Source organism: Poecilia latipinna, unplaced genomic scaffold (assembly GCF_001443285.1).
Source record: "Poecilia latipinna isolate Pla-1442-1.1 unplaced genomic scaffold, P_latipinna-1.0 Scaffold1053, whole genome shotgun sequence".
NCBI lineage: Eukaryota > Metazoa > Chordata > Actinopteri > Cyprinodontiformes > Poeciliidae > Poecilia > Poecilia latipinna.
In genome coordinates this window covers 121,025-137,582 of record NW_015113669.1, presented here as the reverse complement: position 1 = coordinate 137,582, position 16,558 = coordinate 121,025, and the positions used below count along the sequence as shown (strand labels likewise).

The window sequence follows — 16,558 nt, the reverse complement described above, 5'->3', positions numbered from 1 at the left end:
TAAGAGGAAGATGGTCTTAAAGAGGAGCCGTGTAGCTGCAGAAATATGCTTCAAAGAGCGAGAGCCCAGGAGGAGGCAGCAGTGTTCGGCCTGCAGCAATCCCCGGTTTAACAGTCAACCTGTCATTTCTGTTGGACTTTTAGTTAAGAGGAAATCAAATTTAATGATTTAGCTCACACAAGTATCTATGCATGGGGTGTGTGTGTGTGTGTGTGTGTGTGCGTGTGTGTTTTTTTCTTATCCCTACTATGAGTGCCTGCTTGCCATCCCATGGCTTGGTGATCTTGCCTGCCTGCCTGGTACTCTTTAATGAGATTATCAGGAGTAGAGTGTCAGTAAGTAGGATCTAAAATGAAAGCCATTATGGAGCATTATCAGGGAGCTGCGCCACCCTCCCTCCCCCACACCCACCAAAGATCCATCTGCCGCATGGCCACCCACACAGCCACTACGCCCAGATTACAGCCGTGATTAGCACCGCAAAGTGCTGCTTAATTTAAACACCTCTGGAGAACATGTGGCACTTTGCTGCACGGCTGAGTCGCCATGCTTCAACACGCTGAGGACAAGGACGCCGTGCGCATCGCTTAAAACGAATCTTCTCTAATGCCTAAACTGTGAGGCTCGCGCACGAGCCCAATCAGGCCGTGTGATGTTTGATTTCTTGAGTAACAGAATTTTTTATGTTAACACGCACCTTAAACAAATGCGATTTCTTACTTACCTTTTCCTCAACCGATGCGATCGGTGATAAGGTTTTTGTTAAAAAAAAAAAGGCATCACTCTCCGACCAATTAACCGTAATAATACTTCTGTTTTAGTACAAATTAATACCGTCTGAAAGGTAATAACTTTAGGAAAATGTCTTTGACTTAAAAAAAAAAAAGAATAGGATTCAGTCCAGTGAATACTTTAGACTAAAAGTGCAACTCTTCAGCCTCAGATGGACTTTAACCAACAAAACCACCGTCTGGTTAACTTTCCTTCTTTCATTTCACCAAAGGTGTTTGTCCATATATAGCTCTGTTCAAAATCACCAACCAGATCAATCGTGACCGTTGGTAGAAATTAGGTTTTTACATGGCCAGTAACATGGTGGTAAGCGGAGGAATATAAAGATGCGAGCTGCTGTTTCTGGACAGCTGAAGCATTATTAAATACTAATTATTATGCAAAATAGTGGCAGTCATAATGGAAAACAATGAGGTCATTCATTCTGTGAAAGAAACATGTAATGAGAATGAGAAGTTGTCTAATAACTGGCCTGTATAAGGCAGAAAATGTTGTACATGCTGGTTATAGTGCAGTTCTCTGTAAATCTCTCCTTGTTTATCAGGGAGTAGATATAACATTCTGCTGTTGGTGGAAAGAACTTGAGATGTTTAAAAAGTGTTGTTTCCTCTAAATCACGGCTGAAAACATGTTTGCTTACAAAAGCTTTTGATCAAACAAACTGACTAATGAACTGTTTGGTTCATTAGTCAGATGTGGTTCTTTGACACTTATGCTTTTCTTATGATTTTCTTTCCGTCTTCCCTTTGATGTCCTGTAAAGCTCTTTGAATTTCCTTCTGTATAAATGATGTTATAGAAATAGGCCTGCCTTGTACGTTATCCCTTACTCCAGACATTGATCAGCTACAACATGCCATCAGTAAAAATATGAATGGAGAGAGAAAAACAAAAACAGCAGTGCAGAAAGTGATAGGTTAGATCAGAAAAAATGGGGAAACGAAGGAAAACTATCCTTCTAATGAATTACAGGATGTGCATTATCAGCTCCAAGATGACTGACGAAAGTCTACAGGGAGTACTGTAGCAATTAGAAAATACATATGTGAAGACAAGCTTTTGATAAAAAAAGCATCTGCGAAGCTACGTTGCTTACAAAAATGAGTGGTGGCAGAGAACACACTGACTGCAAGAAAAATGATGCAACTTTTTATGGATCAATGAAAGAGAGGTTATTTCTGTGGTCGAGGACCTACAGACAGCTTATCAGATGACGCACAAAAACTGAATTCAAGCCCGAGCGCATCGTTATGCATGGTGGCTCCGGCATTATGACACTGGATATTTATTGGAACCTGGGGATCTGGTCTGTTTGTTCCAGCGATTCATATCATGGATCACTTTGAAACCATCAAAATGTTATTGCTTTACTGTTGCCTGATGCTAAAGAGGAAGCGTTTGTTAAATGGGTGTTTAAACAGCCTGATTTTCTGGCTTTAGTTGAAAAGGAAATCTGCAGGTTGGCATAAAAATGATGTTTCTATGGCAAAATCAAGCCTTTTCGAGGAATCATTGAATGTCGTCTAGTCCGTTTGGGTTGGAGTTCCTTCTCTCTGGTGCAAGTTGGTCAAATCCTTATAACAAAGCTGTGATTTTACAACTACATGTATGATTTGCAGCCAGGCTTACATTTCCTTTACAAATTCAAATGTTTACTTCACGACCAAAAATGCTTCGACACTAAAATAACTTTCTCTTTAGTTTTTGTACAGTGATAATAAACCTCTCAGTGGCTTGATTTGGCATGGATGTTCAAAATGTATTTGAGTGAAGGCAATTAAAAAGTTTATAAGTGTTATTAGTTCATTTTTAACCTGCTGGAATTATTTCGAGTGCAGCTATAAGTTAAATCAATTCATATCTTGGTTATATATGTTTACTGCACATAAAATGCAAAGATCAAGCACATCAAAAAGCACAAAATAGTACTTCAACAGTACAAACATGTTGTTCAAAAGTAACTTTAAAACTGACTTGTTTATGCTGAGAAACTAATATATTGCAATCTATCGCAGCAGATGTTTGTTTTTTTTTACTCTGCTAAGGCTCCACTTGTGACAATAGCTGGCAACAAACATGAATAAAGTAAATGCATCCAATGCTAACTACCGCAAATACTTGCAGTTACAATAGTAATTTCCTCTTCACTTCAAGATTTCTTACCATCTGAGCAGATGTATTTTTACTGAATCTTCATGTATTCTGAATGAGCTTAACTAAATAAATGGCCCTCTTTCTATCGCCAGAAGGTTATATTATAATGAGGACAATGCATTCACACAGACAACCTTTAATATGGCAAAATAGTCATGTACCTATAAACAAACTCAGCGTTAATAATGACTTGTTTTCTTCTTAATGTGTAACTAAACGTCTACCTACAGTGGCATAATTTGTCATATACTTCAGTTTAAGCATGCCTGTGAATTGGTCGTATCAAACATATAGTTTTTTATGTTTTAAAGACTTAGTTGGAAAAATTCCCAAATTACCTAGTGATTTTCTATTACTTATAAATCTAAAAGCATAAAACAAGCAATCCTCCATCATGTGTGACGCAGCCAGGACTCCTTTCATACCTGTGATCTTATCGCGAACTAGCTTGCAGGACTCGATTTCGCCGATGCTACCGAACAGGCTGCGGAACTCCTCCTGGGTCATGTTCTGGGGCAGGTAGTTCACTATGAGGTTCGTCTTGCTGTCGTCGTTTGTCGGACCGGTCTGCATGGGCGAGGGGCAGCCGCGGCTGTTGGTGGTCGGGCCGTTGGCTGTGTTGCCTCCGCCGCTGGGGCCGTTTGTCACCGGAGCCTCCATGTTACTGATGATCTTTGAGAAAACGCAGGAGGAGAAAAGGGACGATGAAAAGAGGTTCACGAGAGAGGAAGGACTGAGCAGAAGGAGGAGACGGAAAAAGATGGCATTCGACAGGATGAGAATGACAAAAATGTTATCCTGAGAATCGTTTTTCTTGCAAATAAGTTTACTTAATTTGAAGACAAAAGCAAAGGCTGTAAATCAAGAGAAAAAACATATTTTCTCTACATTATTTTCCTCTAATTTCCATAAAAATAGAAAGTTGATAAAATGTGAACTTTTGATCCAGGAAGTTTTTAACAAATTTGTACCAGAAGCATTTGATCCTCCTTGAGTTAACTGCCAACCAATAAATGCCACATATTCTACATTAAAAAGATGTTGAATAATTTTAAAGTCAAATTTATTCAACTCTTCAAATTCCTCAACATTATTATACAATCCATCGCTCTTTTGTTTAATTGTTAAATCTCAACCTTGGAGAACTTGCTGTCTAACTAAGGATTACCATCTTCTTTAACGCTGTTATTCTGCCTCCATATTTTAACAGAGTCCAACCATTTTCTCAAACATAAATCAATGAAAGATGATTATTTCCTTGGTGCAGAATGTGGCTCTGAACCATAACAGTTCCACCACCGTGGCTCACAATTGACATGCGATCCTTTTTCTGAGGCTGCCTTAATGTGTCTAGTGCATTACTTCAACAACATGCAGTGTTTCCTATTGGCACACATTAACTTCTACCAGCTACAGCTGCAGAGTTACTTGCAGAATAAATCCTGGGAATGCTTCCATCTCCTGGTCTTGGCCTCAAGTTGCCTCCTAAAAGGCGATTTTATTTAGACTAGAAAGATTCTTTCATTGGTACTTTTTTCTAAAGCTTTCAGAGAGCTTTGTAAATCTTGGCATGGCCACACCTCGCCCTTCAAACGCAAAAAAAGGAACACCAGGTGCTAGTTAGAGGTTTAAATAAGACAGGTTTCATCTGTTACCACATACGGAGGCTGTGATCATCAGCAAATAGTCTGCAGCAGAAGCTTTCTGAAAGTTAAAAAGAAAAAGGTCTAGGATCGGTTAAATTTGTGTGTTAAACTTTTTTTTTATTTCTATTAAAATGGAAATTACAACAAACTATTAGATTAAGCTGACCTTTATTTGAGAATGTCATCTTTAGTAAGAAGGCAGAATTAAAGAGGATCAGAAAAAACTATATCCATATATATGCATATATTTTAACATTATAGATTCTCATACTGTCATGCCATAACAATGAAACATCCTAACTCATTTAAATCTTCCCTTTATAACTATGAATCTTAATTAATTCCAGATGTTAATGAAGGAATTAATATAATTCCTTAATGTTGCAAAGGAAAGTCTTCAGGAATTAATGTAAATTGACTATCAAATTGTTAAAAAGTTTAATCATTTGCATAAATACAGTAACAAACACATAAATCACCACAGACACACAAAGTACATTTAACATCTCTAAACACTCATAAATACAACACACACAAAAAAAAAGTTAAACAAGTAATACATCATAATCTGTTTGCAGTACATTGATCTCTACTGAGGACTGCAGGTAAGGACAGTATCAGAGGGATGCTGCTGCTGCTGTGACAGAGGGAGGTTTGCATATTTATATAGGAGTTTTTTTTTTTTTTTGCAGAGCATCTCAGGATCAAAGTGTTCACAGAGTGACTGTGAGGTCGTTGCGAGTGTGAGAAAACGCAGGCAGAAGTGCAAAGAAATGAGAGCCGGGGAGAGGTGATTTCCACCTTGGTTTTCTGCCAAAACAGTCGGACTTTTGATTATTTCAACGTTACGAGGAACAGTTAGATTAAACGTGTCCACGTGATCAAATGAAACATCTGTTGTGTACATTAGGGAGAGAGTGTGCATAAGATAGTAAATAGCCTGTTTTGCCACTCAAGCAAAAAAAAACAAAAAAAAAAACAGAAGAGGAACAGAGACTATTTTTACCACAGAGCTTAAATCCTCTGTTTCCCGCCTCTGATGGACTGCATTGATGGTGATTCTGCATGAAGAGTCACGATAACTAAAAGGTGTACTCGAGTCCTGTCACACAACAGTAAAAGCTCTTTCTGACCTAACATTATGACACAAAGAGCTGATGATGCCAACGCCCTTTAATCTGATTACATCAAATTTGTAAGTCATCGCTCAGATCTTTTATTTCCCCTTGCTCAACTATTCAGCTTTCGGTCTATTTTTAACTATCCTTAAGTATGAGCAGATAGGCTGCACTTGGAAGCTGGCTGGTTTTAGCAAAGGAGAAACGACAAGTCCTGCTTCTCTATTTCTGGATTATCAAAAGGCAGGGCTGGTGTTCTAATAATATAGCTCAAAGCACAATTTAAAAATTTCCTTCTGACTCCAGAAATAGTTTCCAGGGAAAAAAAAAAAAAGAGACCAAATTACACACTTTGTGCTAATTTCTTGGCTTTAATTACCTTGTATCTATATGGGATACAATAAATTAAACAACAGATTTTATTATTTAACAGAAAAATGTTTATACACATTTTTATTTTATATTTTTTCTAACACTTTTTTTTTTAGCAATGGTGTTCTTCATTGAATGTCTCCTGGACAACTGTCAAGTAATCTGTCTTTCCTATCAGACCGTAGGTCATAACCTTAAAAATGAGTCCTAAAAAGTTCACATAACTGCAGTAAACTTGTCGTCTAGTTTAACTCTGTCAGACTCAGATGATCTCTCCCAAATAAGTACGTCAGCAATGTTACTCGATGGATTACCTGGGGCTAAAACATCCATATCCTTTCCCTGATTTCTGGAACGGCCTTTAAAGCGAGGCTGTTTTTTTTTTTTTTTTTCCTAACACCCTTCTGTTCCTCCACAGAAAACCCGCCAGCCTTCTGCTTCCTGTTCCCAGCACACAAACGCACGCGCAGGTTTGCATCCATGCATCCGCAGTGAGTGGAAGAGCACGCACTCAAAAGGCAGCGAACACATACGGAGAGAGAACAATGGCTCGGGCCCACAGCAGAAAACAGACAGGGAGATGTCTAAAAGCTCTTAAGATGAGAGCTGCATGCAAATTGTTCTTTTGACAGTATCCTTCCCAGCTCACTCACCGCTCTGCCACAACAGAGATACCGAGACAGGCTGAGAAAGACGAGGGGAGAATGGCGTCTACTGTAGCCATAACAGAGTTGATTGGAGAGGGCCTTATTAAATCTGTTTACATTCCCCGCTGAGCACCATTCTGTCAGAGAGACTTTCAACTCCGTGGGACATATTCTGAGGAGTTTTTACACCAAAATGGCTGCCTCTAATTAACAGGGACCTGCCGAGTCTCAGCAGCCAATTATATTGCTCTCCTCATCCCTGCCCACCAGCGTTGGTGCTGCTCAGCGGTCCACTTCATGTTGGTTGTGAACGCTCCAGCTGTCCTGGCTCTCCCACTGTGGAGCCTGGTGCTGGGGACACAATTCATAGCATCCACGTCTTGCTGACTGCGCACAAACGCGGCGGCTTAACCTCAGGAGTTATATTTCAAGCCCTGCGTGGGACGTACAGCATTGGTCTTTTTTAAAAAGTAACACGCCCACTGAAATCCTACATTGAAACTTGATATAAAATATACGTATACATATATACATATGCTGCTGCTCATCTTCAGAGAAATAAAACACGGCTAGAACTATGAAGCCCTTAGGTTTATGGTGATCAAGACATTTTATCCTTTTATAACCTCAAACTTCACTGTATTTGATCCTTTTATGTTGCAGATCATCTGTAAAAACGGGCGAAAAAGGATACGTGGATAAAGTGTGCATTCTATTCACTAAGAATACATTGTTAAGCTGCCTTTAGGTGCAATTACAGCTCCCTGTCTCATTGTGTACGACTGTATCAGCTTTGAACATCTAGAAACTACGATTTCTGCCCATTTTCAATGGAAAATGTCTCAAACTCAGTCAGATGGAACAGGGAGAATCTGTGAACATAGCTTTTCAAGTCTTGACACAGATTCTCAATTTGAGTTATGCCAGAATGTTGACAGAGTAATTCTACGGCATCAGTATGGTTTAATCTAAACACTTTCATTAAAGCTCTGGCTGTACTTTTAAATTAATTGTCTACCGGAGCTATGGATCTCTGCAGCTCCTCCAGGGTTACCGTTGGAGCTCTTGGCTGCTTCTCCGATTAATGCACTTCTTGCTCAGCCTGTCAGATTAGGTGAACAGCCATGTCTTGGTAGATTTGTAGTTGTTCTGTACGTTTTTATTTCTGGATGATGGACTGAATTTGAAAAGCAACCTAACATGGAGCAACAAAGTAGCTCTATTATTATTATTTTTTTTGGCTGTTGTAATTTTTGAAAACCACGTGTAATTTTGCTTCCACGTCATAGTTATGCACATTATCTGCCACTTAAAGCCCCCCGAAATGGGTCAAAGTTTATTGCTGCAATGTGAAAATAAGTTGAGAAGCACAGTAGGCATTAACACAAAGCAAAGCAGTGCAAAAGCTTTGGAGAAAAGTGCATCAGAGTAATACTGAGAGGTTTCAAAAGAACTTGAGTGCTTAAAAATAAGAACAAAAAGCAAAGAAAAGCGAAGTAAAAACTTGAGAAAGTCTGAGTGTCTTACAGGAAGGAGATGTCCCTCTGAAACATCACATGAGACATGTGTGAATCATTTTAACCGCTAGAGCATGAATATGTAGAAAGAAATTTAAATTTAAACTAAGTGGTTGAGCATCTACTGAACTCCCTCAAATAACTACAAATGCTAAAAATGTCAGCAGCGGCAGCAGCTTCCTCTGCCACACGTTCTCCCTGCTGCCTGCGCTATAAAAGCCCCCATCCGTCAATCTCTCCTCTAGTTCCACCTGTCTCAGTCAGCAGCATCACCAAACCAGTGTGCAGTTATGTACACAGAGAAATATCAGATCATATCACTTCATGAGTGTGTAAAATGGCTGGGCCATCCATTTGGCAGAAGTAGTCTCCTTACCATCTTTGGCTGTGTCAGCAATCCCTTCTCTGCCCAGCCCTGGAGCTGTGGGAGCTCTGCTTGACGCCACTGTGTCTCTGTCGACCCCTATGGAGCGGAGCACAGGGAGGGAGGGACGCACAGCCCGCCGTCAACATCATACACTCACTTTGCAACGTTAGGGTTATGGTGGGATTTGGGGGAAGGGAGAAGGTGGGGTGATTAGGGTGTTGGCAATGTGGCATCGTTGTGGAAAAAAAACAAAAAAAAAACAACCCACTCTTGCACCTTTAAAGTCAAACTAAAACAAAGGCAGCTCAGGAGTGTGTTTCACAGGCGTGAAAATGGAAGTAAACACTGGGAATTGTAAGGCGTAATTTCTGTAAATGCTCAGAATTTCTGCAGCCCAAAGAATAACAAACGTGTCAATTGAAGCTCGTGGATTGGCGTTGTGGCTGCAGTGACCTTGGCAGAGTTTATAATGAGGGCTTCCCTCTTGCTCTCTGAAGGTAAACAAGCCTCTGGTTGAAGAGACAGAGCCGCCACAAATGAGCAGGAGCTCCGCTCACTGTCTCTCCAGAGCGAGGGGGAGCTTAAACGCTCGCAGCTACCTATGGATGCTACAAGAGCCAATTTAGCAAGAGAAGAGGAAGAAAGAAGGTATGACCTCTGCCTTCATTTACTCCCTCAGAGAGACGAGGAGCGGGAGTGAGGGATCAGTTGGGAGGATGAATAAAAAGGCAAGGGTTGAGTAATGGGGAAGACACTTCCAATTGTTCAAAGGAAGGGAGAGGCAGAGGTGGGAGAGAGGAGACGGAGTCTGTACATGTTCTGTTGTCAATGTGTCTTGTAAACTAAGGCAGGAATGCATAATGGAAGTCTAAATGAGAATGAACTGTCAGTTAGAGAGGAGGGAAAAGGAGAGGAAGGGGCGGAGAGGTCAAGGTAGAAAGGAAGACATGACATCTCCGAGCTAACAGGTGGAGGTAAATATTGAGATATTTTTGGCATCGTCACAAAGACAAATCGTTGGAGCCACCTCTTGTTTTCAGTGTGGTGGAGTTCAAAGGATTACTTTTGGAAGTGGGGTCGGGAAGAGCATCAACTTTATTGGGACAAATTGGTGATGAAGATTTAAATTAGTGGAGATTGACATTTTTCTTTGGAAAATGCCAAATATTTGTGAATAAATTAACATATTCACAAATGTCCTCCCAGAGTTAAAGTTGTGAAAGGACGATTCATTTAAGAGCTTTTCAACCTTTAATGTGACCTATAATAAAACTGAAAAAAATGACACAAAATAAGGTTCTGCCTCTGGTTAAGTCACTCTTAGCTTGATGTAAGCTTTTGGTCACTGTCCTGTTTAAAAATGTAGTTGCTTTTCATCCTCTGGATTACAACCGAGGTTTCCTACCTGGTTTTGATTATTATGTAATCACAATTTTCTTCAGCATGAAAGAAAAGCTGAAAATTATTTTGATCTACAATAAATAATGGCAGATAGGTACTGAAGATTTTTTTTTTTTTTTTTTGCTTTGCTCAGATTATTGATCACATTAAAGGTGAAAAAAATCAGATTTATTTTGATCGTCTTCTGTTTAGATCAGAGGTATGCAGAATTTATGCGAGAGTGGAATGTAAACAATGACGAGGATAGTTAAATCCCAAGAGCCTAACATGAATTTGAAGCCAAATAATTACAATTATAGCACAACTGACCAACATCCTTTAAATCAAATGGAAATGCAGGGCACCAAAGGGAAAGGGATGTCTATGAAGTATTCATATCAAAGAGATTTGTCCCATCCTCTACATGTAAACTTGAAAAGCTACCCTGAAAAAAGGAAATGTTAGGCAGAGGTGAAACATCAAACACAATTTTTACCCACTCTGCAAAGCCGTCACTTTACATACTAAGTGAATGGCGTGCTGCAGCAAGCAGACAATGCAGGGGTTTGGCTGTATGTCGAAATGCAGTGATAAAAATGTAGGAAGCAGCAAGCAGATGCATATGAATCTCATTTCCAACATCTAACGTGGCAAAGGGGCACAGAATGCCGGGGAACATGAAGCTGACGTCCTTCGAGGGAGAGTTTGTGGCGCCGCATCTCGTTTCTCAACTCCTTTTTTTTGACGCTCGGTGCTCAACCATTTGATTAAAACAAAACAGTCACAGGTGACACTCGCACACAAACACCCACACACAGTTTAACCTTGCTTTCACATCCTCGCTATCCTTGTGTTTATCTCACAACAGCACACGTGCGGCGTCGCTTCAGATGGAATCTGCAGTGCAATTACACAAGCCAACCACCGAGATGAAAAACCCGCTCATGGATACATTTTCAATTATTCAGGGAATACATTTCAGTCGGCTCTCAGATGCTGGAAAAAAGTTATTATATAATCAATACACTCTATAAGATCATTAATATTTGATGCCACAAAAGTGCTTCCCGTCTCCTTGGGCTTCCGGCCAGTGGGATCTGGGCACCGGCGTCAAAATAGGACAAGCTTTCTCCGCCTACAGCGGAGAAACGTTTGCTTTCCTCTAATATTTGAAAAACTGCCTCACTTAGTCACCTGGAGCGCATTTAGACTAAAATTTAACATGGTCATGATTGAGAGAAAGTCTGCCTTCCTTCCTTCCAGCGCGGTCAGTGTTGTCACTACTCGTCTGCTTTAAGTCAATAAAACTACCATTTTATTATTGCTGGCCTGGTGCAAGCTTACCTCCACCCCCCTTTTCTCCTACAGAGCTAAGACAATCAATTTACCCTGACTCGGCCAGGGTAGATGGAGGCAGGAGAGACTGCAGAGCAGACGCTGGGATGCAGGATGACTTCACAGATAGACGCACTGCCTGGCAGCTACAATATGGAGCCAGTATTCAACTAATCTGAGTTGATAGACTTTGTCTCCCAATCTTGCCCGAGGTTTTATTTGTGTGTTTTCATCAGTTTTTAATTAAACCTTGATCCTACATTTATTGCAGGTGCAGCGATAGCAGAAAGCACGCTTCCCCTTCTCTCTCTCTCTCTGTCTGCGCCCCAAAGCCGATACCCGCTCTCCTTCAGAGAAAGTGACTCTGAATTGGAGTTCCTATCAAACCGACTGAGACACAAAGAGATTAATACGACTTTACTATCTCAGTTCCTCGGCCGGTCGAGTTGCGTGTAATGCTCTCTGCGCTATTGATTTTTATATTTCTCTCTCCTCTTCCTGGCCGTCTCTCCCTCTCGCCATCGCTCCACCTCCACCAGCCTCTTCCGAGCCTCTGAAATGTCCTGCGGGTCAGACGGATGCTGGGCCGGATCAATCAGGAAAAGTAATCTGGGACGCCTCATGCACGCAAGCAGACACACACACATCACAGGTACTGACACAAACACACGCTCTTCCTGTGATGCTCTCTGGCCTGCCTGCCTCCACTCCCATCGATCTGCATCTACTTTACCAAATGGATTCTTCTCCTCTTCTATCCTCCTCCACCTCTGTTCTCCCTGTGTGACTCAGAATAATAAATGTTCCAGACTGCGCAAGATGTGTATGTAAGCAATTTTTCATTTAACTTTGGCTTGACTTTTTTCCCCCCCTCTCCTTCTCCCTCCTCCCTTCTATTTCTTTTTTCCTTTTTGTGATGTTTCAGTCGTTTATCGGGATCGATCCAGTTTTCTCAAACACCGCCTTGCAGTTCTCGGTAATAGTTGCATGCTTGTGTGAGGTCAAATGTCATGATAAACTGAGCCCTAAATTACATCAGGCATCCTAAACAGAATCTAAATTTACCGAGGTACTACAGATGTTGACATTATTTATTGTGCTTTTTTGAACTAAAGTTCCAGAGTTCTCAACGTGCCATGTTCATTTTAAAATATCAACTACAAAAACGTGAATTTATGCCAGATATTTCCGCAGAGGATGGTCTGTGATTATGAAACCTCAAAAAATAGGAAGGGAGGAAAGAAGGAAGGAAGAAAAAAAGAAAGGAGGGGAAGTTAATCAAGCAAGGAAATAAGGACACGTGGAATGGAGGAACAAAATCTTAAGGAAGGTAGATAAGTAAGGGTAGGCACTGAGTGCTTGAAATTTTGCCCAATTTCCATTCTGCACTTTAACTTTTAATACGCAAGTTTTGCTACCCACTTTAACAAGACATAGCTTAGCTTCAAAGCAATATTTTATTACTTTCTAAAGAGGCTCCTCGCTTATTTTGGTTTCATCAGGGGACATTATCTGTCAGTTTTTTAAAGAATCAGCTGCTTCTATCATGAATCACAATCTAAAACAATAAAAGTGTGCCGTTAAATAAAATCCTCGTAAAATAAATTTACCGTTGAGTAGGAACTCACTTTTTGACAGATATGAAATCGAATGAGGAAGCAATGGGGAGCCCGAATTGGCAAAGGGGTGAACTTACCCATAAGTATTATCGGCAGGCTCACACCAGCGTCAGTGTAAGAAACATGCACAGCTCAACCCCTTACAGATGTCAATTTCATACTTATAGATTGTAATTTTGTTCTTTTCTGCTATTTAAAACCTGCAAACTAACAATTTCCTACTCGTGCACCATTTTTCCAGTTATGGAAATTGCCATTTATTTAGCCTCTGATGCCTATTTGACATCAGTTGACTTACAAAATGTGATACAGATCATGACTCCTGATCAAACGTAAGTGATTGAAAGTCACCTTTTTGCTGGTAGTTTTAATTTACGGGAGTGTGGTAAGCATTTTTTTTCTACACTACACTGTAGAAAAAAATGTACAGGAGGTATTAATATGTCCCTCCTGCATATTAATTCTGCAGGAGGTATGGATAAGAAACATCCTGCAGTACACGGCATCATTCCCTGAAAAGTCAAGAATGAAACAACTGAAACTTCTAGTGCAAAATGAGCAGCATGCATTTTTTCTTTTTACAGAATTCAAGATGGATAACCATTAGCAGTTCTGTAGTAAATACATTTAACTCTTATTATTTTTTCTTGGAACCAAGACAATAACTAAAGGTGGTTGAAGTAAATACTGACAAATTTTAATGGCTGCTGCAAGTTTTCCACCCATGCTGAGAACTAAAAAACATACTCCCTCGTGGGCAGTCAAATCAAAGAGCATCCGATGCTTTAAGCACAATGACCAGTCGTTCTGTATATATATTGTTAAGAGCCACATTATGTCTGTCGCACACACACACATTAAAGCCTCCACTGCTCAGCCAAACTGTAGGCGGAACTGGAGCCATTTGTCCACTGGCTGAATCCCAACTCTGCACCAACGCAGGCAGAAAATTGTTGAGCATCTTGACTCTAGAGATGACACTTCAATTTGTGCAGCTCCAGTGACTGGTGCTCTGCAGTTCCTCCCCTGTGGGGGTGTGAGATCAGCTGGACACCTGCCTGGCCGCTTGGCCGGAGCCCGGAGCACAACAGGGACTGGGCCTTGGAATGAAAGGCCTGGCCTTGCCCGTCAGCCCGATCCCTGTCCCTGAGCCCCTCAGCCCTGGCCTTGGCCTGGCCTCTTCGGCCCTCATCACTGTTCCTCTAGCTTCACTCGTGTGCCAGTAACAGTCCCTCACCCTCCCCTCTTTACTCCTAATTCCAGATTCAACTGTCAGCTGTGGCGCCATTCCTCCTCTCAGACATTAAATCCCCATCAACAGCTTGCCAGCCTTTGTCTCACTTCTTGCCGCTGCAGCTTGCACCTCGACTTCCAGCACAAGCCGAATCAGTAAGATGTCTTTGCTGTGAATCAGTGTCTGTCCTGTTGTAATCCAGGGGTGTGACGAATGACAGTGGTCGGCCCAGGCGCTAAAGACATTTTGTGGATTAAAGAGGCTAAATCATTGTCCCCTTCCGCACTTTACCCGCTCTAATTAAATTTAAATATGGGCAAAGGTTTTAGTGGAGATGGTATCTTGTGTCTGAGCAGAGCTGCAAAATACATAGCAAATGCACAGCAATCACACTTATCAGTGTGTGCAATACTAATATCGCAAAGGACAATTTGAAATACAAAATGTCACCAATTATATTCCAAACGTCATGAACTGACAATATGCATCACACTACCCTGTCTGATGCATCCTTACTATGGTGCATACATCTGACAAAAGTGACAGAGACTGATAGAGGTCCAGATCCTAAACATCAAAGTAAAAAAATACAAAGAGAGGAGTGATAAATAAAATATATAAAAATAAACCAACTCAACAATTATATTTAGGGCTTAATGAGCTTATTTCATGACTTAAGGCCATTTTTATTTAAATTTAACACCCAGGTGAATTACAAAAAGTAACCAGATGACTACTTAATGTCTTAAGTAGAATAAAAAATATAACTCTGTTCTGTTTTTCATTATTCTGATGAGTTCCAATCAACTATTAAATGCTGGTCTTCAAGCCAAACCTAGTAAAAAAAAAAAAAAAAAACAACTAAAGTTTGAATAACAAAATTTTAATTGCAAGCAATTTCAAGCTATTTTTTAAGAAGAAAAATCTTTCTGTAAAAGGCATCCTAATATCTGCCTCTTTTGCACTGATTAGGGATTCTGATTACTGGTTTTGTTTGAGATCTGATCTGCCGATTCCAACCAATCCATGAGTTCTTTTCAATGGGTGACAAATAAAACAAACAAACAGAAAAAATGCTTCAGATAGATTCAGATGTTATTAATTCAACAGAAAAAAAGAATAATGTATAAAAGTATATGTCCTAACCTTCTTCTCTTTTTTATTATTGATGTGCAACAATTGTGGAACTTCTATCAAAGTATTTAATTAATAAGAAAATCTCTTTATTTTAAATATCTGGCCTACTGATGACCACTTGGGGACAATCAAAGGAATATTGGCCTACTTTGATATTTTGACTGAATGATGGATGCATATCTAATAATTTATTAGGTTAATCACAAGAAAAACTTGATGGACAAATCGATAATAAACATGTAATAATTTAAGACATAATTAAATTAACAGTAAGACCGAGCCTAAAATTAAGAATATTAAACAAAGGACTTTTCAAAGTTTTTGAGTCCTTGCAGAAATGCATCAAAAACAAATAACTTTGTAATATCCTGATCTCTAAGCAAGATGTATGATGAACAAGCAAAGCAAATAAGAGAGCAGATTTTAAACTGTGAGACGGGTGTGCTGATCGCATCAGAGACGCAATTTTCTATCATTTTAAAATAAAACCAGGTTTTCCATCTTTCCTCATTAACCAGAACACAAAACAAACATTTGCTAAACCTCCACTAAGATGAGGTGACATTTACTGTAACTGTTCTTTAAATAAACACAGCGTATGGAACAGGCCTGCGCCACTGCGAGACGCACTTTAGTGAACAGCAAGCACTTTTCTCCAGTGCTCATTTCTGTGTTGCGCTGAAGTTGCTTTTAGTTATAAGCTGGGGCACTGTGTGGAGGATGTAAGGAAAAACAGCCTGCGAGGCTGGGCAGGGCGATCCGACTGAGTCAGCAGCATCGTGTGTCATGACAGAGGACACCGCTTCCACAAACGGCATGCAGGTGAATGGGGCTGTGCACCTGCGCAGGCAATCAGCCGTTAAGAGCGAAGCTGCACCCCTATCTTCAGTAAAAAAAAAAACGCACTAAGATGCGCTGCTGCACATTATGCACATGTGTGAGTATATGTTCACAGTTGCAGCGTCCCGCTGCATGTTTTGGGTCAGAAATAAGCAATTCAGCAGGGTCGTGCTATTCCAGCCAACTACAAACATCCACACATTGCTTAAGCCTGCAGTTATGCTCATTTTGTTGGCAGGCTTAACAATCCCTAAAGGCGACCAGAGCAGAAACAGAAACTTCTAGCTCCTCTGATTGAACTTAATTTTCAGCATAACACACAGTAGGAGTTCTAATTAAAACTGCTTTGAGGCTGGAAGTGGTGTATTGGATTTGTTGAAACAGTTATTTTTATTTATTTA

The 16,558-nt window shown here is 40.3% G+C and overlaps 1 protein-coding gene across 9 annotated transcripts in view; it reads right to left on the bottom strand.

The window, feature by feature from the left end:
- The window catches only part of elavl4 (ELAV like neuron-specific RNA binding protein 4), a 92,313-nt gene that overhangs the window by 45,644 nt on the left and 30,111 nt on the right, over positions 1-16,558 (bottom strand). For 6 of the 9 annotated variants that reach the window (XM_015051563.1, XM_015051565.1, XM_015051564.1 and 3 more), the window contains 2 exons: positions 8,622-8,708; positions 3,371-3,617 (listed from right to left, as the gene is read on the bottom strand). In XM_015051563.1, coding sequence (XP_014907049.1) covers positions 3,371-3,617; positions 8,622-8,708 — 334 coding nt within the window. The remainder of the gene's footprint in view (positions 1-3,370; positions 3,618-8,621; positions 8,709-16,558) is intronic. The other 3 variants (XM_015051567.1, XM_015051571.1, XM_015051572.1) reach the window with 1 other exon arrangement.